Source organism: Scomber japonicus, chromosome 9 (genome assembly GCF_027409825.1).
Source record: "Scomber japonicus isolate fScoJap1 chromosome 9, fScoJap1.pri, whole genome shotgun sequence".
Classification (NCBI taxonomy): Eukaryota; Metazoa; Chordata; class Actinopteri; order Scombriformes; family Scombridae; genus Scomber; species Scomber japonicus.
The window spans coordinates 19,936,041-19,963,843 of NC_070586.1; the positions used below are offsets into that span (position 1 = coordinate 19,936,041).

At 38.9% G+C, this 27,803-nt stretch overlaps 1 protein-coding gene across 1 annotated transcript; it reads right to left on the reverse strand.

Moving 5' to 3' along the window:
* On the reverse strand, positions 1–27,803 carry agtpbp1 (ATP/GTP binding carboxypeptidase 1). The gene is made up of 26 exons (XM_053325343.1): positions 27,694–27,803; positions 26,434–26,492; positions 25,318–25,448; positions 19,791–19,858; positions 19,306–19,369; positions 17,727–17,873; positions 17,427–17,558; positions 17,151–17,244; positions 16,940–16,977; positions 16,374–16,582; positions 16,096–16,273; positions 14,854–14,954; positions 14,194–14,310; positions 13,087–13,862; positions 12,649–12,732; positions 12,437–12,526; positions 12,160–12,308; positions 11,906–11,993; positions 11,422–11,566; positions 10,627–10,777; positions 9,791–9,971; positions 9,453–9,582; positions 8,636–8,767; positions 7,832–8,008; positions 6,538–6,689; positions 1–2,316 (listed from the first exon to the last, which is right to left on the reverse strand). Exons 2-26 carry the CDS (start codon positions 26,463–26,465, stop codon positions 2,136–2,138), a joined length of 3,747 nt encoding a protein of 1,248 aa, XP_053181318.1. The 5' UTR covers positions 26,466–26,492; positions 27,694–27,803; the 3' UTR covers positions 1–2,135.

The following is a 27,803-nucleotide window of genomic DNA, read 5'->3' on the forward strand; positions in this document are numbered from 1 at the left end:
TTTATCACATTCACATTTTATTTCCTATAGCGTCACTCTTAGCTTCAATTCTCTGCATTACAATCAACTTAAAACATGTTTCTATCACTGCTTGTTTGCCCCCAAACAAAAATAAAACATAAGTAGCCCAGCATTGTGTTGACATTAACTGTTATAGACTAACATGGATACAACCACACACAGACACACACACACAAACTTCGCATTACATTATTTCACATACATTACACACATGCGCCCAGAACAATGACCTCCCTGGGTTTGAAAGATGTTCATGAGTTAAATTTAAAAGAAAGAAGAACCAAGAGAAAGAGGGAAAAAATGATTGGGAAAAGTGAAGGAGAGTGAGAGGGGATAAACAAATTTGAAAGAAGGAGCACACTGTAAGAGCATTAGCTGAGCTGAATAATGGAATAACTTAAACTTGTGTGTGCGCGTGCACACACACACACACACACATACACACACACTTGCCTCATATACATACATACTGGTCGTATCCCAGAAATAATACTTAATAAATTACAAAATAAAAACAACAGAAACAAGCCATGCGCTAGCTGTACAAATGCACCAGAAATGTACCATCTCTATAACCAGAGAAAGAAAACAGTTACTCTCAATACAAAGCACCATCTGTTTTTTTTCTGCATGGGTCTCTCCTAAGCAAATCCACAAAATGTACACACAGACTGGAGAATAAAAAGGAAAAAAATTATAATAATTCCAGTATAATTTTTTCTAAAACATCACAGCAACATCACCATCAGCTTTGGGCTGGGCTCTGAGAACTTTAAAACTAATGAGGTGATTAAAGTTGAGGTTTGCAAACTGTGACATAAAGTGATTTTTCTCTTTGTTTTGTGTGTATAGTGTATATCCAAAGTGCAAAAAATGTTTTTCTGCTCTCTGCAGCTCATGCTTTGTTTGTTCATCACTGCTATACTTGCTAACATTATAATACTGTCTATCATCAAAAACAATGAAAACACTGACAGTGTGTGTGGATATTTTACATTCCATCTTCTTGTTTTACTGCTGCACATGACCCAAGGAACTCAAACTGGACTAACTGTTCATTTTTGATGTGATATCTGCATTTCATGCAGTGTTCAAGATTTGTCTTTATAAAGACGTGGACATTCTATATTTATGTGATATAAATAGTTTTGGATGAAGCAAGGCAAACAGCACGTGGGCAAACTGACCGTGTGCAGTACGGCAGAAGAGAGAGGGGTTACAGAGTTAGAACTAAAATGTAGTTAAATCTGAGGGAACACTACATAGGATACTTTGGGTGACCGATGTTTCCCCACAGCTGATATAAGATAAGGCCATGTCTGGTCATCCCAGCATCCTATTTAGACACCACTATATAGGCTTGTAAGAAAGACGAAAGGAGGCAGGAAAGGTCCAAATTAACAAAAGGAGTAAAAAGTTAAAGTGCAGGATGAGACTAAAGGAAGGGAAGAAAGGAAATATGAAGGCAGGTTGGTTAGATCTCTAAGTTGGACACTGGGGGAGATCAAGTTTCCCTCAGGCCCCAAAAAGTATTGGGGAAAACAGTACCTACAGAGGCCACTAGCTCTAAACACACTACCACAGCCTTGTCAGATAGCTGTTAAAAATGAGCAAGTGCGTGAGGGTTCAAGTTAAGGATCAGCGGTGCCTGCTGTTTGCTGCTCTGGCTAGCTATGTGATTCTCAGAGGCTATATGGTGTCTGAGGTCAAGGGTTACAGTTCATAGTCCATGAAGGTTATTTTGTGACAGTGATTTTTAGGTGAAAACATTCATTGAAATCTAATCTGATTCTTACTGAAGGCTCATTTCTGAAAGGAGGCAGGTGGAGTATGCACCTTCAAGAGCAACACAAATGGGCCAACAAAATCAATCCATCTGGGAAAAAACACCTGAATGGCGCCATGTAAGCTATGTACCATCATTAAGTGTGTATATAATAGTGTCAGGAGTATCTCTAAGCTATTAACTGACCAGTCAGAGTGAGAAGTGTAAGCTCTAAGTGTCAACTATTTCACCTCTGATGTTTTTTTTATTTAAGATCAGCTAGCAATCCAAGCATTGGGTGACTATTTGCTAAAACTGCCTGATATGAAGGAGATAAACACCTCTGCTATTAGTCCCTGTGATTTGTCTCAGAGTCAGACAGATGCTCGAGGTGATCGGGATTCTCGTGGACTTCACTGCTGTGCTCGTTCTCAGGTTCAGCGTCCTCATCGTTGCTCTCTGCGCTGTAATCTATCGCTTCCAGAAAGGACGGCTCGTCCTCCTCCATCACATAGGTGGTGGGGCAGCTGCTGGATAACAAAATACAGTGTCATTAACACGGGAGTCATGGACAATAGACATTTCTCTGCACGTCAATATGTGAATAAAGCTCAGTAAACAGAATGCCTCATGCACAGCCAGTATTTTCTATCAGGTGCTGATCAGTTGCAGGAACATCATGAAAGCACATAAGGCTGTCAGCGTTAACTGTGCATCTCCATTAAAGGACAGCTTCACACTTTTTCAAATCTGTCCTTAAAGAATAGTAAGGTGATCAAATGAACATTGGCACATATTTTTCTTGCCTTCATTTTAGCACCAAATTCCCAACTGGATGACTTCAACTCTATTTGACTACCTCAGATGGCTGAAGCCTCATAATATCTTCAGGTAAACCTTTGTTCTAAATAGGACAGTATTTTGTCCCCTTACATCGTCACTCACATTGAAATCCCATAGGAAGAGATCTTTTAATGGTCAATATGAACAGGAGGATTGAGACATTACTGTCTGTTGTAGTGACTGTGTAGACTAAATGTGTACATTAAATGAATTGTATTTGTCCATATATAGTTCTGACTAATTGGTATTTTAAAGAAACTATACTCATGTGCCTTTTCTACATCTTATTCTGAGAAACTATCACTGTGGACACACTTTCCCATTCCCTTGAATGAGAACGTGTGTCCAAACTTTTGACTGGTATTGTATATAACACTAAAAAATATATCTTCACGTATATTGCACAATAAATAACTGAGTTTAGCTCCTCAGTCTTCGAGGATGGTACCATCATTTCAGACGTTCACTGAAGATTCTGGATTCTCTGAGTGAAAAACAACATAATGTATTTAAAATTGACTTCATGCTCCTGGATATTCACAGCTAAAGAGCCTGTTTCTTGAGAAAACACACACACACACACACACACACACAAAAAAACCTGGCATGGGTAATTCATGCAAAATGTAAGATTTAGGCGATCAACAGAAAATTAATAAGCAACTATTTGGTAATCGATTCATTTTATTTTTTTTAACAAAAATGCCAAAAGTCTGCTTCTTAAATGTAATAATTTCATGCTTTTTTTGGTCAGACTTGATGGTAGACTGTGTATGTTTGGGTTTCGGACATGAGGACAAACAAAAAGGGGGTATCTCGAGACATCACCTTTAAAATTGTAAAATCTTCCACCATTTTATAGACAAAACCATTAATCGAGGAAATAATTGGTCAATTAATTTATAATGAATATAATTATTAATTGCAGCCATAGTAGGATTATAATTATGCCTGTTTATTTAGATACATATAAATATTTGCTTTTTTTGAGGGTAACAAATGTTATAATGACAAAATGCAAAAAGAAAAACTGAACATTTTATAAATGAAAAAAAAAATTAAAAATTTCATTGAGTATAAAAATATTTAAATATCAGCTACGATCAAATGGTGAGTTGTTGCTCTGACTGGTGAGGCTGTTTTTTTTTTTTCCTGTGGGTCTTAATGGTTAAATGGTTGCTGGTTCTTTGAGGTTTTAGTGGCTTTAGTGGGTTTTTAATGGTGTTAATGGTCTGAAATGTGATCCCAGGGAGACAGTCGATCAGGGGGCTCAGACAATGATCTCCCACCAAGCTCTCCAGTGAGTGCAAGAAACAGAGAGAGAGAGAGAGAGAGGGAGAGGGAGAGGGAGAGGGAGAGGGAGAGGGAGAGAGAGAGTGAGCGAGAGAGAGAGATTGTGTGTCAGTATATGTACTGTAAATGTGTATTTGTGAAATTGTGTGTGTGTGTGTAATGATCTGGATGGACAGACTGTTGTCCAAACAGATAATGAGACTTGTGACTAAATGATTACAGGCCATTATAGAAATATCCCATCTCCCCTTACTTTGGATTACATTTTCTGTTTCCAACTACCACAGTCATCTGTGCACCACTGTAAAATACACATCCACGAACAATATGTACATCAAAACACCTAACTTTAATTCACATATGAATAAACCTCCACATCTCCCACCCTTACATAAACACCAACTCTCTGTTTCTCACACACGCTCTTATCCATCCTTTTACGCACTCCGAGACACTCACTTATTTGCAGACCCCTCCCAATGGCCGCCCTATCATTGTTGTGATGACCTATTAAATGGTAAGTGGTACCATACCAAGCCCCACGCATAAAACCATAAACCCTGGATGAGAGCAATCTCAAAGGATGCTCTTGCAAAACACAAGCACCAGAACACTTTTGGGGTCCCTTAATGATCAAAGACATGAATGATGAATGAATATATCAATATGAGAGTAGAGTAGGTTATAGTAGGAGGGAGACCAGTAGAGACAGGGAGAGTAAGATACAGGGAGAGGTGGGCATTAAGTGGTTTTGAGAATAAAGCCATTCTTCCAAATCAACTGCTTTAACAAATCTTTGGAGGAAAGAACACTGACATAAAAAAATAAAAGAAATGAAGATAACCTAGGTGGTCACAGCTTGGGTTTGGCCAAGTTTAATCATTTATTTGCAGTGTTGAACTGAAGTACAGTGTAATCTGTATGGACCTCATATTTCTGAACAGGGAATTTTAATAGAGGTGATTAGATATAAAGCCATGTGGCCATTTGTTAAGATGTAGAAGAGAGTAGAGCTGGCTCATCTTTTGAAGCCAGTTCTTAAATTATGGATGAAGAATAAAGTCTCAGAATTGACTTTACTGCAACTACCATTTTTGATTGAGTCTTTATTCTAATTTGGTTCAGGATTTTAGAGTTAAAAACCTCGTAATCATCACCTTTAACTGTTATGTATGTTCAAGGTCCAGGTGACCAGAGGCCTTTTACTGGAAAAGAAGATATTCAGTACTCCATTTATTGGGTTTTAATAAGGTCACATGAAAAAAAGACTGGAAGTCGATGTACTTATATATTTAAAAAAAGCTATTAGTGTTTAACTGGTTAGTCTATAAAATGTCAGAAAATAGGGAAGAATGTAAGTCACAATTTCCTTGAGCCCAAGATTATGTCTTCTTCTTATGTCTTATTTTATCCAAACAACAATCTAAAACACTGAAATATTCCATCTACAGTTATTTAAAGAAAAGCAGCAAATCCTTATTTCGGAGAAAGTCAGACCAGGGAATATCTGACATTTTAAATGATAAATGAACAGATTAACACATTAGCACTAATTTAAAAAGGAACATTGGCTGATTTTCCAGCTATTATTATTATTTTTGCCTATACAGCACTGTGGGACCCCAAACAATGAGGAAATAAATATTAAGTTAATTTTGGTTAGAGTAGGAGTTGTTTATGTGAATGCCAATACAGAGAAGAGAGAGAGAGCAGTGCATTAAGTTGTGAACTCCAAGACAATAATCAAATTGAAAGCTATAATGAATCACAGCTGATACTCTTGGACAAAGCAAAGATGAGGTGGCAGGAACTCTAAACACCTATAAAACAATGTCCAAAGAGAAAGTCCAGTGACATTTGGATTCTTAAAGCTTAACAGATTCACTTCTGCCATTTCTTCTTTTCTTTGTGCTTACATCTTAAAGCTACAAGCAACTGTGCAGAATGGTGCAGTTTGTAGGTTTCATGTGCAGTCAATCCACATGGTACCACCCTGTACCGTCAACTGCACACTGTGACCCTGGAAAGGCTCAGCTATGCAGGTGTGAACGATTTCAACAAAAACAGAGATGTTCTAGCTATTTTACACTCCATCTTAGAGAAATAATGAAACTGCTGGCAGACCCTTTCTTCCCTCAATCCAGAGTTTTCATTATAGTCATCATACATGATCATTGACAGAATTTCAATGATGCTCATGGCAGCACTGCATAAACGCAGACCTCTATTTGTTTCTTGAGTAGTGCTTCAGTGCCAGAGTGACCGTTGAGTAGCAGTTCCAAGGGAGGGATTGTATCTGGCAGTAATGAGGTTGTTTTGTGCAGATGTGCAAAAAACAGTCAACCATTTTACTATTTTCCAGGTAGACTTCTTGGCAACAGAGAACATTTTTTAAAATCAGAGATATCTTGGGAAGGTTGCATGAAGATTACACTACTGCATTTATGATGGTGAAAAGAATGAAAATTCAGAAAGTTTAAAGAAAAAGGTGTATGGCAGCTGTAGTGTTAGCCTGGGCTCTTGTTGTGCACAGGGGTTTGTTTATGAGCTGTGTTTCTAATCAGATCACTTTAAATTAACACTCTCTATATCCTCTAAATATGTGTATTTCTAACCTGGCGACTTTAGTATGCGTCCCGATGATATCACTCTCCAGATCCAGCAGGTGTTGATGGTTGCGGAGCCCCGTCAACCTCTTCAGCCTCAGCAGGGCCACACAGAACTGGGCTCCCATCTCCTCGAGCTCTCTGGTGCCTATCTGAAGACCCTGTAGGGAGCATGGAGATGAAAGAAAATGTAAAAGTGTTCAGCAGAAGAAACAGTCACACACAGAGATGTTCATGACAGCTCAACCTCTACCATCACACACACACGTAGATGTATGTATGTGTATGAGAATTTTAAAAATATCAAAAGTCTAACATAAACTTTAAAATGTGTTTATTTTTATTTTTGTAGCTGCTCTGGAGCCCGAGGATGGAGCTGTTGCCCATCTTCAAACACCCTGATTCTCAATGCTGGGAAAGCACCTGCTGAGGAAACTTTTTATGTAGGAAGATGATCCTATAATTCATTTTTCAGGAAGGACACATTCAAATGCATATGCAGTCTCACATACAACCCTTACAATTTCTCCACAGCACTGTTCAATCATACAAGTAAATGAACTCTTGCACAGACACACTTGCATATACACAGTCGACCCTGAATCAATAAAAAAAAACAACAAAACATTTCCTTGTTCCCTTTTTCCCTGAGCAGAACTAGGGACATCTAAACTTGGGCTGGCCACAGAGATATGCAGCCATAACTCAGTAGTTCCTGCACATCTGGACAAATACTTTTGCATAAACCAGTGGGGGTGCTATTCAGTGCCAAAAATGGCATCACAAGGTTGCCTCTGGGTTTGTCAGATGTTGACATTGGCAGAATTCAGTAGGAAGGAAGTCAGATGGGGTGAAAAGACAGAGAGAGAAGAAAAGGAGGTAAAAGGGTCACTAGAGGAGGGAGAAGACAGAGGCAAAGCAAAGGGAGAGACTTAAGGACTGTAGCTCCACCTGGTGGACATTTAGAGACATGGGTGGCACCTCCCTCTCATTTTCAGGGGATGGATAAAAACACACTATAATGAAATCAGATACAACATGCAAGAAATGAATGCATCATTTGTGAAGCACAGTGCATAATATGACCTGTTTGTTGAGATTTTGACAGAAAGGAAATTTATTCTGTTCTAAATTCAGCCCTTTTCTACAATCCACTTACCTATAACACATGGCTTATTAAATGTGGATGATAAACACTGTCTTGACTCAATCTCAACAAAAGGAGTAACATTAGAGGTGTCAAAAAAGAAGGTATTTGATAGCAGGTCAGCCTTTCATTTGTCCATAACCTGTGAACACATACCTTATATTTGCCCTGGTCACAGCCACAGAGCGTGCTCTCCATTGTATAGCTGCGTTGTACTCCAATCTCTCTCCAAACAACAACACGGGCGGTTGACTCTTTGGATCTCTCCACAACAAAACTGCAGCTGGCCATGCTGAAGGCTGGGGCGATCTGGGAGAGGATCTTAGGGAGTGCCTGAGAAACAGGGAAAATGTTCAGGATGTCTGAGGGTGTTTGTGCAGTGCATTGGGGGGTGGATGGATGACAAAGAACATTTTGTAGTAGGGACAAATAACTGTGTTCAACACACTCACTTATGTATTGAGTAGTTTCTTGGTAAGGCTGCTGTATTGACTGCTGCAATCCAAACTGTTTGCTGAGGGCTTGTAGCCCAAAGCTACGTGTCCGCTAGGATACTCTGTATTTCACTGGCCTGTTTATTAGCTTTCTTCTCAGAGCTAACTTTTTGTTTTGCATTCCCAAATGCAAAAAGAAACTACACACTGACCAGCACACCAGCTTGACTGGTGAATGGAGATAAAAAGGTTTTTCCACCATTGTTTAGTAAAATTCAAAGTGAATTATAAAAATTAAAGTTAACAGGTTTTTCAAACAATCTGGTTTTAGGTGAGGAACAGGAATGGGATTTTAATGCATATACTGGATACACATGGATTTACATAACCTGCACTGATAGCAATCTCTCGACCCAAGCTTTCTGCCTGAGTATAATTTAATAAAGGTGATCTCATTGAGTTGAATGCAATTCATATTCACCAATGGGATGTGAGAATAGTATCTTTAAACGGAGTGTGTGCTCACCCTGTATCCAAGGTCCTCCTGTAGGTCACTGGATGTAGCACTGATATTGGACTGCCAGACTGTCTCCTTCACGCTGCAGCCGTACATGAACACATTCTTCTTTCTGGAATGACCGTGGTAGTCACAGAACACCTGTGCACGCACACGCAAAGTAAGTAGAAAGGACAGAGTTTATGATGTATACAGCAAATTTGCCCTCTCTTCTCTTCCAAACTAGTTTACTGAAGTCATAAATATAATAAATAAAAAAATATTGTAAAATAATTAATACATAACACAAACAATCAGGACACACTGTTATTAGGAACAGTGACAATAGCTCAAATGAGTTGTTTCTTTGTGTCATCATCAATTAAAACTGTTGTTTAATTCAACTGCTGTAATAAATGACACACGACGACTGATAAACTCATGTCAGTGGAAGTATTTCTCAATAGACATTTTCTCTGTGCAAACTTTAGGTCTGTTTGCAGAGAATTGCTGGCTCACTCTGCTTTGTGCCTTTAAGCTGTCACCCCTTTGCACAGTAAACAAATCTCCCGTAAAAAGGAATATCCCATTATATTAACTTGCTGACACAGTGTAGCACAGAGGCCGGTAGAGGCCGTTGTTTATTGTAACTGCATTAATGTGTTAAATCTAACGTGGTGATTTATTGATGTGAAATTTAGTGGACTGTGGTGGACATGCAGTCAAATACAATGTGAAGCTGAAAAGGAGAAATGGCACCAGCATCAACAAGAAGTTAGAAAAGATTCTATAGATTTCCTAAAGATGAAGCATTAGTAATTGAAGTCCAGTTAATTAGACGTCATACCAGTGGTGCCCTTTGTATGTGTGCAAGGTACTGCAGCAGGCTCTTAGTGTGGTAGATGGTAGGATGGAGCTCAGGATTGGGGTTCTGCCACTGCCGATTCAAATCCTCTCCACTCAGAGAACAACGATGACTATGGCAGAATGAGAAGGAAGAAGAGGGGAAGGATACAGAGTGGAAGAAAACAGAGCTAGAGAATCAAGAGTGTGTTTTAATACATGTGTGACCATCGTGCAGGCCCAGGTTTAGCTGATTAATGTGTCTTCAGTGTGTGTGTGTAGCTGAAAGCTGTGAATGTGTGTGCTTTCATTTCTGTCCGTCTCTAGACCTTTTCTGCTCACCTTCCATTTATAACTCCATCAGGGTTGAGCATGGGGACTATCTTGAAGATGTAGGACTCTCTAAGGCTGGCTGCCAGTGGGCTGGTGCCCATCAGGAACTCCAGCGTGCCCTTCATTACCCAGCTGGCGTTGGTCTCCCCAGGGTGCACTCTGGCCGACAGGAAGATCAATGGACGATTCCCTGAGGAGGGAGAGTACAGCACCAACATAAATACAGGAAGATGAAACAAGAAAAGAAAAAAGGTTCTTCAATTTAAAGTTTTTCACTGATGAGAAGCAGCTTCAGTGAACTACAGTGGGCTGCAAACCTATTTGGGAAGAACTGGCATGTCCTGATCTCCCAGGGCTGATTTCATTGTGTACTATTCTCCTTAATGTTCTTGTAACTATGAGCAAAGAAGACTGACAAATGCTGTTGAAAACTCTGAAAAGACTAAATTAACCTCTAATCTTACATTATTTTGTGACATTTAGAGTTACCAAAGGTCAAGAATGAACTGCTATGATCACTACGACAGATTAGATTGGTCAGTAAGTCTGTTTGTCTAAGATGACAACACTATTTGAAGGGAGTCCTGTAAATATTTTAAAAGCAAACACAACATATGAAGCAGTAGTCAATCAATTCTATGACTGCCCAGATTTTAGTTTAAAATAAAGCCTGTAAAATTAGTTTCTTCCCTTGCAGATATGTCCAGCTGATTCCAGACAGTGGTACCATGATTAGCAAAACTCTCTATATATGGTATCTATATTTTCAGAATGTATGATGAAACTGTTCTGTGCAGGTATGAACAAAAAAAGACATATGCAGACAGACACAAATGTTTACTTACTAAACTGACAGATGTGATCATTGGAGTGGGACTCTGGCATGGCAGTGATGGTCAGAAGGGGGCAGCTGTTCCCCCCCAGAGTTTCACATAAAATGTCCTGTCTCAGGTAGATCTGAGGGGTCCTCAGAGCCTCCAGTTTAGACAAGTGCATCTGAAGATACAATGAAAGAGCAACATAAAGCAGTTTTTACATTTCAGTTCCATTTGAGCCTCATTCATCTTGAGTTCTCCACACTTTATTGTTGCACTGGATGTTTATTAGGTCACTTGTGACTGAGTGATTAAGAAATTGGGCTCTTTGATTGTTACTTTGTATTATAATTATATATTCTACATTGCCACTCTGGATAAAGGAAGACAAAATGTAATAACAATAGTATAACTATTGACATAATGATTGTGTAGTGATTTGAGAGCACAGTAGATATCAGAGTTCCGATATGAAGGACATATAGATCACAAAACAGTGGAGTTTATCAGGAGGCAGGTGTATCTGGGTATACACTGGGGGTGTGGGAAGTGTAGCAATACGAGAATAGAGTATTTAATGTTGTATGAGCACATGCAAACACACAGTATGGAGTACTGCAGCACAATTATGCTCTTAAACATTTTGTTTCAGGGCATGATAACAAATATTACATAGTGGGTATGATGAAACAAAACCACAAAAATTAGACAACATGGTTGAGAGAGTGGATAAAATAGGAAAATGGTCCTTGTGACTCTAGAAACATGTACACTGATAAATGCTCATATTGTAAACTACAGCAAGTCATGACAATGTAATACAACCTTTAGAGAAGAGTATGTATATGGGTAGTGATAGGCGAAGTAGCAGACATCATCCTTATGGCTGAAGTTTGTACTGAAGGTCAGTGTATAATAGGACTTCCCTTTCTGACCACCGGCTGCAATGGAGCTCCTGGCAAAATGGTTCCTGTGAAGAAGGACAAACACCTCATGAGAACATGTTGTGGCTCCTAAAACACATGCATTTTTAAAACAACTTTTGGCATTCTTGTATGTCACCCTTTCTCCCATTAATAATGCTTTAAAAAAAAATCTAATAGTGCTAAGTACATTTACGTGATCTCAAAATCACTTTGCTTCTGGAGCAATCTGTAAAGTAGCTTGTAGAAAGTGCTTGTCTTATATGGCTTCTACATTTGAACTCCTTCAACTATAGCAGTAACACACATTCACACTGTAATTCATGCTTTTCCCATTAATATATCCCCAGGTGCATTGCAATCCGAAAACTGGTGAGTCTACCTACTTGTAGTAACAGATGTCTGTTCCTGTTCTGACCCAACGAGGCCTGCCGCTGATGGCCTCCTGCACAGAGTACATCAGCACCTGCATACCTGCAAACGCAAACACACACACAAATGCTAAGAACGCTTGAGTCTTGGTCTATTTTAATGTAATAATTACAAAATATAGAAAATCTGATATAGCTCAGATAGAGGATGAGAAATTGTGGGTCTTTTTTTTCTGTTCTCATTTTCCTCTGATGTTCTGCTATCTCACCGTAGTTGAACTGGCTGTTGGACTTCTCACAGTTGATAATGTTGAACCTGTAGGATGTTCCTACACGCATGCCGCTCACCTCAAAGTAGAACCACTGATGGTAGTGATTACTGTTAATGTCTGAATTCAGCACAAGGTCATATTCATATCTGGAAAATACCACAACATAAGCAACACAGATGTTACACATCTTAAGCTTTTTATCTTATTTCTAATTTAGGTAAGAGATTGGTTAAATATCGTTTATTATTATTATATTATTAAAGTGAAGACTTACTTTCTAACTTGAACTGCCTTTCTGAGATTGCCAGACTCAAACTGAGAGTTGAACTTCAGTGATTCACCATCATCTTCAATTACAGGACAACTGAAACAACATAAAGAAAATATTTACAACTGCTGAATAATATGAATGACAGATTGAGCTGACAAGCTTCGTGAATGTCACAGCTCTTAACATTTTCAGAAAAGGACTCAAGAAGGACTCACCTGGGAATGTCCAGATCGTAAACTACTTTATCCAAGATATCATTAGGGTGAATCAACCTCTCAATATCCTGGAATATCTTAGACCTGCAAGGTTAAAAGATAAGGACAACTAATGGTTAACACAAAGGATGGTGGACAAATTAAGCTTTTTCCTCTAAAAAAACTAGGTTAGCTGGTGGTTTAGCTGCCTAACCAGGCTGGCTATCCATTTCTGCCTAAGAGAGTGAGAGATGCTTTGCTTAAACATGGTGCAACACAACATAAGAGATCTTTTATGTTATTTCTAGTCTCATATCATGATTTTGATATAATATCAATATATCGCCCAGCCCTGTGCTGCCACCAGTGTCACTAATAAGAGTCTTACTAACATCACTATAAACTGTATAATCGTTTCAATTTGCACACTTTAAAATAATTTTGCCAAGAATGTCTCACCTCTGTACGCCATAAATTCTCTCAAGAAGGGGTTCCCTAAATGTTGGGGCTACATGTCCAAAGTAATCTGGGTATGCCACTTCAGCGTACTGGGGCACAGAGTGTGTTCCCTTCACCATTTCCACATAAAGGTCAGGGTCATGCAGTGGGAGGAGCAGGGCCGTGTCTGGTACCTCCAAAACTGCTCCTTCCCCTCCCTCATCCTCAGGACCCTCCGAACCACAATCTGAACTACTTCCTCCTCCCACACGACGGTTTGCGATACCCCCCAAAAGCAGAGGAGACTGTATATGTCTTGTAGCATTGACTGGAGATCCTTCCTGTTTGACACCTTTTACTTCTTCTGCACTTAAAGGCCCCTCCCCTTCTAAAGAAACACACTCCAACACATGTGCTAGTTCCTGGTCTATTCTCTGCCCTTGAGGAGGAGGCCTGCTGAGGGAGGACAAGGATGAATGTGTGTCCGGAGAAGGAATGTGGGCCTCCTCTTTTTTGTTTTGGTCCTTGGTGAGGTGGATGGTGTCCAGTTGTAGAGACGTTAGAGGAGCAGGGGGAGTAGGAGTAGGAGCAGGGGCAGAGGTGGGTGGCTGTGCATGTTGTCCTTTGGTTGGGTTGCAATCCTCCTGAGACCTTGGTGTGGGGACATGCTTTGGGGACAGGGCTTGAGCTGTGGGCACTATGATTGGCCGAGTGGATCGAGTTGAGGCTGATGATGAGGAGAACGATGATGATGAAGATGTGGTGGAGGCACTCTTGGAGCATTCAAAATGATACCCCTGTAAGAATGAGATACATTGGTGTTTTGATTCGTCTTTCTTTTCCACGTGGTAATGTTGTAGAGAATGCATGTTTCATACTTAATTATTTTTACACAGAAACACACAAGAATATTAATTGTGAGCCAAAAAGATTGCATTTTATCACCTATTACATACAATATGTTATAAATACACCAACAACTTTCTTGTAGTAAACTAATACTTTGAGAAGAGCCAACTGTCTTATACTAATGATGAACCAACAGGCTGTAGTCAGCTTGAAATCATATTGGTTTAAATGGATGCTTTGGTACATTTTTCCACAGAAAAATTCAAGAAAAATGCTGACCTGGAAGTCTTCAGATAGCTCCAAGAAGAATCTCTCATAGACCCTCAACTCCTCAAAAGGACGGTTGGGGCTCTTTTTGGGATGCAGCTTGTTTAGGTCCGTCTCTATGTCATCATTCTAACGGAAAGGACACAAATTAACAAACACATTTGTTTAAATGGAAACTTAGTTATGTGGTTGCACTTGGGCTGCTGCTCAAGTCTGCTGGTCTATGATGATTTTAAGATGGAGGAAAAAAGAACCACAGCTATTGAGAAATTTGTGAATCTTGAGTAAAAATGCCAAAACATGCATGCGTTGTGCATGACATGAAATCAGTATCAGTATTTTGTATTTATTTCGGGGGGGAATTTTATAACTCATGAAAATTTCCAGAGAAAAAAGTCCTTCTCTTACTCATACTCTTCGGGTGGAGCAGTGTTTTGATTATATCAGTAAGGTGGCCTCATGTCAGATACTGTTGGCATGTTTGGCACCACTTAGTGTTTTGTGGTTGCTGACTTAGGAGTGCCCTCTGTTGGAAAGTTAGAGTAGTGCAACTGGATTATATCAACATAATCTCCCCATAAAATCCATTTACATTACAGTTTTTGTCACAACTTTTAGTTTATAACAATGTATAAGAAGACATTTTGAAAAGTGCAAACCATAATGTATTACCGCAGAGCAATGGTCTTTTTCATCTTCTTCATTCTCAGTGTCATTCTCGGTGTCTGCTTCCATCTCGTCGTTATCGTCACTGTCATCCACCACATCGTCCACTGGGTGCACACACACACATATAAACTATTAGATTATCGTAAAACTGATATACCTTATATTTAGCTTTGTTGTCACCCACAAATGTATTATTTCTGTGTAGGACCAGCAGATAACCAGTTTGATAGAATTTAGCTGATATTGCTCACTGAGTTTCATTTTCTGTACCAGGAACAGAGAAAATGTTAACAAAAAGATGTGAGCAGCCATGATCAAGAGATGAGTGAGAGATTTAGAGGACAGAAGAAATGTGAGTATATTTTTTCAGATACACTAAGCTGATGATCTCACTGACAAGGCGATGTAACAGCAATATCTTACAACATTTCAGTGTTGTACATGGTTGGTTTAATGACACCACTGACATTTTTTGGCAATTATATACACAGTTGACAACAGGACATTGTATTAACTAACTGTATATCACTGCCTTCAATGAGTGCTTGACTGATTTTGCACTCTGAAAAAACACAAAAGGAGGTGACGAGGAGGAATGTGTTTCATCAAGCAAGTTCCACTAAGAATAGTGCTAAATGAAAAAGATTTTGATTGGACTTTTTCTGTTTCAGATACGATTCAGGGAGGACAAAAAGGTGTTAAAATATTTTACCAGACTGCCTGTGGAGACAATATAGGAAGCAAATTAGTGGAGTAGAGTGCAAATATATAAGTCTACTAGTGAGCAAGCAAGCAAGCACTATTTAGATATACTGTACACTACACATCGTCAATACTATGATGTGTTAGATTTGGTTTAGTGACAGTATGAGAGTGAGGCAAATGAGAAAGCAGTATTGAGTGAGTGTATGTATTTTGAGCATGGAGCCATGTCTTACGTACGTCTTACCCTTCTTTAAGGGCTTGTTGCAGAGCTGATGACTTGGTCTTCCTGTAAGGCACATTGTGTGCAGCAGTGTCAAAAAGAGCATTGCCATTAACCGCTTTTCCATCCAGCGAATATAAGCACTAATTGTGCATGTATGCGTGTATGTGTGTCTGTGTGTGTATGCAGGATTGGATCTGTGTGTTTGTGTCTGTCAGTGCTGTATAATCGTCAGTGAAGGACGTGCACATACACAGTGATCAGCTGGAGCACACACTAGTGATTTGCATCTATGTGTGTGTAAAAGTCAGTGTTCTCACCCCCAGGAGGCTGGCTATACAGTTGTGCCACAGGTCCTACTGCAGGAACATGTGGCAGCTGGTAATGGAAGGCTGATTTGATGGTGGGCAGAGGCATACGGTTCTTAGGAAAACACTTCCTCATGATGAGACTTGAAGTGTTGACCAGAGGATCCAGAGTTCGCACAGGGAGACACTCCTATGGATGAAAAAAAAAAAACATGAGTGGAAAGTAGAGTGTAGGTGAGATTCTGTTTGTGTGTGCTTTAATTGCTTATGCATTTAATGTTCTCACTCACAGTAGATGAGTTGTACAGGATCCTCATGCCATCAGCCTCTATGAATGCTTTCCTGCCGAGCTTGATGTTGGTGATGTTCCTGAGGCAGACCAGCAGCCCTTTGCGAATCAGCATGTGGCGATGTCGCGTGTCATTACGATGCCAATCCAGGTACAGTGCTAATAAGGCGGGCACATGGCCGCCATCCACAGCGCGGCGAGCGTTAGTTTCTGCATGTTAGGAGTGGAAGAAATAGTAGAGAAAGCATTAAGAAAGACTATCTTACAACTGTGGGCTGGAATGAGGAGAAGCATGGGAGAAGCGAAAAGTAAAGCAAAGCATAGCAAGGGGGATGTTGTGAATCAGGTAACTTGAAATCCATGTTGAATGATCAATTACTGTCTTTTCTTCAGGCAGAGGCAGAACAGAAAATCAGTCAGATAGAAAAGGGGGTTATGGTGATGGAGGTGACATGAAGCAGAAAGGAGCTTTCCTGCATGAACACAAACACTAATTAAGGATCTGATGATCACTACGCTACACTACGTAAGAATCAAAAAGTCAATGCTTCAAAGCAAATTACTCACTGGATTTGAGCAATGCTCCCAGTGCGTCCAGAGCTACCCTGTAGATTTAGACACAAGGCAAATGGGTTACATGGTCGGCGGAACAAACGTCAATAAAAGATGTTAAGAAAGACTCTCTCAAAAAGTGATCAAGGAGATATAGCCTTTAGATGTCACTATTTTGTTATTACACATCATTCATGCTACACCATTAGCGGAGTCAACCACTTACTTGAGTAGGCTGGTGTTCTTCTTGCTGTACGGTGCAACAATCTTGAGCATAAGTTCCACCACTCCATTCTTGCCCATTGAAATAGAATTCACCGCTTTACAGACAGACACATGAGGTGATATCAAAGAAAAGTAAAAAATAGACAGTATCATCATTATTTACAGGAGTTTTATCAATTTGCAGTACCATTAGTATTTTTAATGACCTGTTTGAACTCCTCAGATATCTTATTATTTTATAGAAGTATACAGTATTTCAAAATGTTAAATGACTTACAGTTGGTAGAGTAAACCCTGAGAACCTGCAGACAGGGCAGAAGCAGCTTGGCATTTTGTAGGTTCTGTTTTACTAAGTTGACGGTGACGTTCAGAGCCCCACTCAAACGCGCCTTCACTCCAAACTTTCTGTCTGAACACACAGAGGCTGAAAAGTCAGTATGATTTCGAATTTCTTATTTATTTATTTGCAAAATGCTAATTAGCAATGCAGTATACTGAACATATAGCAAAACAAATAGAAAAGACATGAAAGTAAACTCAATGCCAATGTGATGTGCCACTGTGACATAAAATCTACCTTTCGGGCCAACTTTCGCCAGCAGTGAGTGAAGCTGCAGCATCAGTTCCTCACTGGGAGGCGACTCTTTACTGGCAGTGATGAGAATCTGGAATAATATTCCCGTTCCTCCTTTGGACACAAATACTCCCACCCTGCGACCTCTGCCTAACACAGAAAACAACCAATCAAAAAACATTTGATGTAAGAAAACAAAGAATAACTGGGCTAGGTGAAAGAAGTGGTTGAAGGCAGGTAGTCGGGAACTTAGAGTGGAAATTAGGAAAAACAATATATTTATTGTTTTTGGCATTAAAAAAATGTACAGTAACAAGTACAACAACATTTATGAATAGCTGCCCCCCCCCCCCCCCCAATCCTCAACAACATACATTCTGGGAAATAGAAAAAAAATACACAGGACAAAAAACAAAAAGGAAATGAAACATACATGAAATAAAATAATAATATTAATAGAGACTTTAAAAAAAAATAAAATTATAAAAAAAATTAATATTAGTTTAAAAAAAACTGAATTCTTCCAAGTTCAACCATTCAACCACCTGCATACTGGACACATTCAAAATGTGCCCACTGACAGCAGGAATCGCACTGCACCTACAAAAATGAAAATGATATTATAAATGACCCCCACTCGTCTGAACTCAATGCAGTTTGCAGTGACCCGCCTAATCTCCTTCCATCTATTACAGTCTCACCGCCAGTGGTGCCAATGATAATGTGGACATGTTGCCAAAGGCTTGAAAATGGACGTCATTTCAAGAGCAAAGCCAGTGTGCAATCTACATGTTAACTGAACTTCTTAAATAAGCCAAAAGCGCAAAGAAAGGATGTTCCTCACCGTGCTTCTGCATATCGAAAACAGACTACAGATAATAGGACACAGTACATGCAGAACCACAAAGTAGCAGTTCTCGATGGGTAGGAGAAATCAACAGAACACCGGTGAGTTTCCACTGAGTAGTCTGGATAAAATCTGACGTGGTTTTCAAACTGCACGTCTCTCCATCTTCAGGCTGCTCGCATAACTTTTTCTTTTTTCTCTGTAGTTGAGGGACCTCATAATTACTGCTCATGGTTTTGGATCCTGACCAGCGACAAGTCGTCCTATCCGATGCGACAGGTTGGTGGGGAAGACATCCGTGCTGAGAGCTTTTGGTAGCCGTCCTTCCAAAAATGCACACGCTTGACCCTAAGCTCTTTCAAGAAGGCAGACGAGTCTTAAATTGTTACGACGTCCCCTGTTTTCCTGCTCTTCCACTCTCGTTTCCATTGTGGCACATTTCTCCTGCAGTTTTTTTTAATAGTGCTGTGCGTGGCGTCTATGTTGTCCCCAGTCTTGTGAATAATCACTTTAATAAGTTAGCTTTAGAGCCTCACCAAGATACGTCTCACCAGCACCACGCCATAACCAAAAGTCCAACTATAACATATTGGTACACTATTGATTCCATCTAAAGTTATTATCATTCAAGTCATTGGAGTAGGTTTAAAAAAATAGAAATGACACAGTAGCCACCAGCAAGGAAGTAAATATTGCAATCACTTCTCAAGATCAGGACATAAAAATTCAACTTACCCACAGTCATCAGCTCACTAAGAATGTACAGGATGTTCAGGGTGGTCTGGACATCCCGAGTATTCTGTCAAAGTCACACACAATACACTTAACATTAAACATATTTGATTAAAAAAAAGTGCATTTGCGTGGTTGTCTAAAAAATGTGTGCATTTGCATGGCTGTCTATAAGATCATAGTGACACTTCAGTTGCAATATGTCTCCTCAAGAGCTGACTGTTCTATATTTTGTGCAAATTATGATAAAAACACAAAGTAGATACAACATCCTAATAATTACAGTATTTGCTTGTAATGATTTAAGTGTGTTTTTTGCCCTCAGATGAGCTTGGCTGCTTGTCCTCTGTGGTTCACTGCCCTCAAACAGCCCCACCTGGAGTTTGACTGACTCCAGATGAGTTTTGAAAAATTCTGTCTGGGTCGAAAGTGTCACTATGTACTGAACTGCAGCACCATTGGAAAGTTGTGTTGAGGCGTGGGCTCACCTCCAGTGAAGCCAGGATGACCTCCATACCACTGGAGCCTTTAGACATCACTTCCTTTCCACTCTTCTCTGTAACAAACAAAGCAATAAAAGCATCAGAAATATGAAGATACATGCATCTGTGCTAAACCTCTCAGAACGTCTTCATTCATTTCTGCACACACACAAACTTTTCTCATCTTTCAAACTTTCCTTCTCAACAACGTGAAGAAAAATGATCTTGCAACAACCTATTCAGCCTCCGTTTTATTTATTTTTTGTCACAGCCTCACTTCTTTAAACTATAACCCATGTTTGTCCTGTAATTTAGGAGCTGACAAATTCCTGACCTCTTTGAAGAGGTGTCAGTGAGTGGTCTGGTCCTGTTCTGTCCTGTCCTGTCCTGCCAGGAAACAAACGCAACCTCTCCAAAAACAAGCACAGGATGGTAACGCAAACTGAATTCATTCACCCTTCTCAAAATGACTTTTTGAGGCTGACAAAAAGTTTATATAGAGGACTACATTTAAAAAGAGGTAAAAAAATCTAAAAAACAAATCTAGATATCTGAATGGAAATATAAACACACTTTTTGCATGACAAGAAATCTCTGCAATCTGCAGAGTTGCATCACTTGGTGATGATCTTACACACGTGTAGGGTCTGAGTGTTACACACGGCTGCTTATTAGGGGCACACTTTGATAGTGCAGGTGCAGGTGAATATAAAAGTATTGAGCCATCATGATTTATAATATTTCACCACAAGGCATGTGAAAGTTGAATGTTGAATGTTATAGACGAGTGACACGCCTGATGTGTGTACACAGGCCAACATTTTCCACAAACACACTCGCACAACTATGTACGTCAGCGTGCGAACACATACACACTTGTCAGAGCCTTGGAGAGCGGTAAACCCGTACAGCATTTCTGTCATGCCAGCCTTTTTAAAGCTCTTCAAAACAGAATGGCATTTCAACACTTATCTTCAAAAACAAAACCAGGAGAGGATTCTCATAGAAGCATTATTGAAAAATATATAATAATGCTGCAATTCTAATCATTTACTGCATTTTCTTTTCATATTAGGCGTGTCTGTGAGTGTGCATAAATAGTGTTTAAAAAGAATAAATCTACAAAATTACAGTTTAACTAAGTACCCATCAAAGGTAGATGTTGTAAATATTATTCTTTTCTTGTCATTACAGTTATTAGTCAGCTAAGGCCGATCGCTAAAAAAGGGCTGCACATAAATAATGGGGCTGTCGCACAGTGCTGTTCCAATTTCCACTCCCGGTCCCAGTCCCCAACCCTCACCTAACCCATGGAAAATAAAATATCTGGAATATTTGGAAAAACAACTGCCCCTTGAATTTGCACTGATTTTCACAAATCTCTATTTTGGACTTAATTACATATAGCTTACCTCAGTCTGCTTCTCTATCTTTTTTTCTTATTTCAAGTCATTTTGAATCCTACCTGTTGAGTCCTGGTAGACCACAGATTGAGAGTATCTCCTGGTGTAGCGGTGCTCCATTTCGTGCTCAATTACGTTCTCAAAATTGACCAATTTATGTTTGCAGTCCTAAAACTGTGCAATGATTGTCTGCTGAGTCAATGTAAACATTTTAGAGTTTGATCATCCAGATGAGACCAAAAGGTAAATCACTCTGAAAAACTCGGAGACTAGTTCATCTGGTCCATCTTCCAACTCTAACACACTGAGCTATGAGGGCAGGACACTGTGAACCTAGAAATCAGCACCTCCTCTTGCACGCCACCAGAAACTAAACCACCAAACTGATAACTGTATACCTCTCATGCCTGCTCTGCTCTTTCTCTTGCCTCCCCCTTTCTCCTAAACAGCACTGGAAAAAAGAGAGCTGCCATACTCCAAAATGAAAACTGACACTGAATTTCTAATAGCACTTGAGGGTGAAAAAAAAACAGAAATGTTGCCACTAAAACTGAACTGATTGTCCACTAAACTAAACCAAAATGTAATCTTTAAAATTCATTTGTAATTAATCTTTTCATCTGACATATATCTATGTGTATATGTAGATGTATATCCCATAACTCATGATTCAACATTTTTTCCATCATCTTTATTCTTTTCCGTGGTATCTCAACTTCCCACTAACCTCTAAGACCCTGAACATGAGACGGAGTACAGCAAAGCCCATAGTGGGGTGTAAAATTACTATGAAAGGTCCGAGGCCGCCACCCCTCGAATCCCTCTAAGCAGCGTCACACCCATACTCATCTTAACTTCAGGCTGCAGACAGGGTGTGACATACAGCCAAGCAGCTGATGAGAGAGAAACAGCTGATATATCATGATCGACAGGGTCACAGACAGAAACCTTTCCACTGCACCCATCACCCATGATGGATTAAGTGCTAGTTTAATTTGAAGGGGGCGGAAGGAATGGATTGTAACAGGAGGAACGACAAAATTCAGGTAAAGAGAGAGTTTAAAGTGTGCCTCCAGGCTCAAAATACTACATAATGATCCAACAGAATTCCTCATTCACACCGTACACTCCACTACAGTTTGACTCAAGTTGTGCCCTTTAAAAAGAATCCACACTGAAAATGCTCTCGTACCACTTACTGAAGACTAAGTTAATCTATGAGAGACACATACAAATACAGAGTTTGTGGTATAACACCCTCATGGGGAAGCATGCAGTTCTTATGGTAAACATTTCTCATTTTTCCTGAGCTCCAGCAGTGGCCTGCGATGACACGATTATTCTTCCCTTGAGTAAAAAATGGACCTCCACTACAGCGTAATCCCATAACTAACAATGATTATAGTATAGATCATTCTGTCAATTATGTGATTATTTTTCCATTAACCTCATCAGTTCCAACACTGACATGTATTTCATTATCCTTCAACATATTGATAGTTCTGATCCTCTTCAGATAAAAATGTATTATCATACTTGGCTGTGATTCCTCCTGTATTGTTATTGTGATCCAAGCAACAAATATGCAATTTGGGAATTAATTTGGTTGTGTAATGGGGAAGGAGGTTATAAAGACTTTACTAAATAGTGTCTGTGTTACTTCATTGGTTATAATGTTTTAGTAAAGTATCCACATTATAGGTGTTGAAGCTTGACCCCAACGAGTCAAAGAGATTAGTAACATGGTTTGACTTCAGTAAAAGCTATTCTGAGTAAATGTTTGTTATTGTACTTGTTAATTATGAGCTTGTTTGCAGCCAATCATTTCTTCAAATTGCAGCAAATAGCTCAAAAATGTCCCTGATTAGTTGAATTACTATTGTGCAATGACCTATCAAATTTGACTTCTCAACAATTCTAATGAAATGCGTTTTATTGAAGAATGCAAAGCAGTTTTTGACCTGACACTGAAAGTATCTAATCTAATGTCCAAAAAACAGTAAAAATTCCAAATGACAATTACCCACAATTCAAAGTGGTGTCATTATATTGTCAAAACAACAGTCCACAACCCAAAAGATATTCAGATTACAATTATATAAACCTGACAAGAAACACCCTCACATTTTATAAATTGGATAAGAGAAAGCTTTGTATTTTTTCTTGAACAATTATTTCCGCAGATTCTCATTAGTAGTTGACAAATCAATAAATTGACTGATTGATTTAGCACTAGCGTAATGTCACATCAAAGACTTTCAATCATCCCAGCAACGAGGCACCCTCACGAGACACACACTCATGTTTCAGCCTGTTGTACACAGTGATGCGAGACAATCTCTTCTTCTGCTGTGAGATCTTCTTGTCCGCTCTCCTTTCAAAAGAGTAATCAGAGAACCAGATCAGGGGGCACTCTATCAATCCATCCACACGTTGACTACCAGGCTCTGACCCATCTCTATTTACACAGAAACTGCACTGGACACGTTTTCATTCAGTCCCTCCAGCAAATTGCGATCTCAATAGTAAATGTAAATTCAACCTATCTCTACAATATTTGCGGGGGCTTGCAAAATTCTCACGATCTCTCCACATTTAAGATGCTATATACATATACATATATATATATATACATATACATATATATATATATATATATATACATATACATATATATATATATACATATACATATATATACATATACATATACATATATATATATATATACATATACATATACATATATATACATATACATATATATACATATACATATATATATATATATATATATATATATATATATATATATATATATACATACATATATATACATATACATACATATATATATATATATATATATATATATATATATATATATATATATATATGTATATGTATATATATGTATATGTATATATATATATATATATATACATACATATATATATATATATATATATAGGATCTTAAATATAAATCAATAATAATAATAATAATAAATCAATATATATATATTGATGAAATTTAATGTCTATACCTTGCAAAGAGAATGAAAGACAATTGTGATGAGTCCATCATTACTGTCTGGCCGGGTCGGACACACAGGAGTTCTGCTGAGGCCATTATGGTACAAAAAAACTTTTCCCACAAGAATAACTCTGTTCACTAGAAAGAACTATACAACAGGCAGTGAACAGAAGTAGGATTTTATATATTTTATATAACCTGCATGGAAATGTTTATGGAAAAGGTAGCATACTGTATCCTCAACTTGCAATTTTATAAGATACAAGTTACAATTACCACAATTTTCAATTTTCACTCCAGCTGCTGACAATCACAAAATCCTCAAGGGACTGTTGTGGGAATGAATTTGGACCAAAACATTGCACTTTAAATTGACATGCTGACTGTGTAAGTTTCAGTGCTGAATGCCAGTTACATTAGCCAACAAAACTAATCTCAAGACCTGAAAATAATTATTCCCTTGACCAAACACTAAGGAGTAGTGTATGGGTGTTGGTCATGCCACATTTATTGGAGTTAAAAAGGTAAAGGTGCTTTATTTGTCACATACAGTTGAATGGTGAAATTCAGTCTCTGCATTTAACCCATCCTAAGTATTAGGAACAGTGGGCAGCCAATCTGCAGTGACGGGGGACCAACTCCAGTTCCATGTTAGTGCCTCAGTCAAGGGAGATTTAACCGAACATACGTTTTTTGATGATAGGAAGATGTGTGGAGATAAAGTAGTAGCATCTATCTAACTTTCTATTCTATTATGTTGCATATATTATGGCAAAACAAACAAATACAGCCATTTTTATGTATAAACCCACCTTACTGTTTTAGAAAGTGTATTATGATCCATGAGCAGAATGTGGAAATTGCATGAGGCAATACTAACATAGAACCAAGGATGAAATCTCTACTTCATTTATGTAGCCAATACCACAAGGTGGCAGCACTGCTCAGTGTTTAAGTTATCACCCTTAATTAAAGATATCACTGCTTTGTCGATGAACAAATAAACTGATTAACACAGGCTACGGTCTATTGTTTCAGTTCAAAAACAGGAGATTGCATGTTATTTTGTGCGTGTGTTGGTGGTTTGCTTTCACCTTGTGTCTGTATGAGATGAAGTATCTTTGCAGTGACCTGACGTGCCATCTCAGCATCCCTCCCCATGGCCTCTCCATTCATCCTCTCCAGTTGTCCCAGGAGCATGAGTACCCTGGAGTTACTGGGGACACTAACAACACATACATACAAATATGGTAACTTTAGAGAGAATTTTTGATGATTGTTGCCTGATGATTTTAATTATAGGTATTTGGACAAAGGAAATTGCACATTTAAGTCCATGTGTAAGGACTTTAAGTAACTTGATGTTTCATTTATAATACAATGGGTGGATGCATGAGCTACAAAACATGTCTAGGACTGTAACATAACAATGAGTCAGTGTTATCATACAAGTGTTTAAAAGTAGTAAGCACTGGGAGACAAACATAAAGCATGTGCTAAAAAAATCAAATTTAATCAAATGGCTTATTTATAGCCAACAAAAAAATAGTCCTGTTCATAAAAAAACACACTGTTAGATAATAGCAGACCATGTTTAAATACAGCAGATGTTCCCCCTTATGAACTCTGTTCCATTACTCATTACAAAAACTGACTGTTCTGCTTCACTACTGTGGGATAGTGACCTATCCTATAAAATTAGCTCAGTGGCACTGAGCTGGAAACATGAGGTCAGAGGTCAGTTGTTGGTACAGCAACGGCAAACATGGGGGAGAGTCTGAAAACTCTGTGATTGTACCCAGTGGAGCTGACTTTCTCATATGCCCTTATAAAGACAAATAAATAAAGAGAGAGGGAGGGCAAAAGGAGAGACAGAAAAAGAAAAACAGAAAAATGTAAAGCATGATGAAAAAAGTGATGCAAGTATGAACAAAGTAAAACACTGAGAGAGAAGTGCAACCTAAATAAACACATTGCATCAGTCGCACAGCCAAACACAGACAAACTGGAAAACAAACAAAGTATAAATATTGACAATTGATAGGGACAGTGAGTGGTTTTCTCCAAGCTCTGCATTTTTGACAAGTGTTATCATTTTTTGTATTTATCATGACAAGTACATAAGGATGGTTCTAGCAAGGGAATAACCTGTGTGTGGTGTGTGCATATAAAATTGCATTTGTTTGCTGCTAAATAGCAAATTAACTCACCCTTTCTCTGTGGCCATTTTGGGTTTGTTCATCTTTACCACATCAACATTTCATGTCTTCTGCAAGAGAGAGAAAATAAAGAAAAAACACAAGTGTAAATATCCTGTACAGTTTCAGAATTTAGTATAATCAACCTTTGCTCAGTGTGCCAAATGAGATCCTAGTGGATTCACTCTGTTGTAGTGGTTGCAGGGATAGACTGCAGCTACAGATAAATTACTCATATCCACTGTACCAGGACACAACTACTATCAGATACCTCCTGGCTGATTTTAAGAAAACAAAAGGGCTACCCTGCATGCTGTAGATCTCAGATGTCTAGAGACAAAAGAGCTGCAGACAAGGTAACTTGAACACAAGGTTTGAAAAGGAATACAGCAGCATTCAGCAAGGAAGTGCAGCAAGTGACTTCAGCAATAGTTCAATGCATGAATGATTACAGGTCTTTAGATTAGGTCAGACAGTGAATACAGGAGCATTTATGATCTGAACTAAAGATAGTATAAGTATTGAATAACAGAGCAGTCAAAATTCAAGGTATCACTACATCTCTAGTAGCACCAGATAAAAGATACAAGTTTGTTTATTGCATGTTTACAACAGATTTATGGTGTGATGACAGTGATGATATTCAAACCATTCAAATAAGACAGAAACTGCACCACACAAGAGAAAGGTGTTTCCGATTTAAAATTAAGCTGTTAACTGAGCTTAGCTGTTCAGTACAGCTTTCCAAACGCCTTCAGGCTCTGACTGCAAAATCATCTTTCATTAGAAAAGGTACAACCAGATGACCGCATATGAACACTGGTCGTAGATAAGCTGTCACATCACAAACGCCAGTGTTGTGAATAATCTATTAGACGTTATCTTACAAGCTGTACATTTCCAGGGGTCATGCTGTGGAGGCCAGCTTAAACAGGACAGATGGTAAGTTAGCCTGCCTCCTTCCACAAACCGGAATCCTAAATCCATTTGGGGAACACGGTAGCTGCAGTCATAACAGGGATTTAGTGCATGCTATTGTTAGCACAGTAAAAAGCTAGGCAGGACTATTTTATTTGCTAAATTAGGTGACCTAGCAGAGGCTGGTGGCCGCTGCACCTGCTAGACTAGTCACTCATTAGTTAACGGCCGCCTGTCTGCGACAACAGCAGGCTAGCTAACAGCTAACATCTCGGCTAAATAAAGAACAACCAGGCGACGGTAGCTACAGAGGACAGTCTCTATTAAACTTACAAGAAGTAGGATTTTACAAACCTGCATGGAAAGGAGCTGTCGCCCTGTTCAGGGTGGACCAGTTTCTGGATCGGGGGTCTCTGCTACTGTGTGTCTTTCTAAAACGCCCTGGTGATGTTGTGATGAGACCA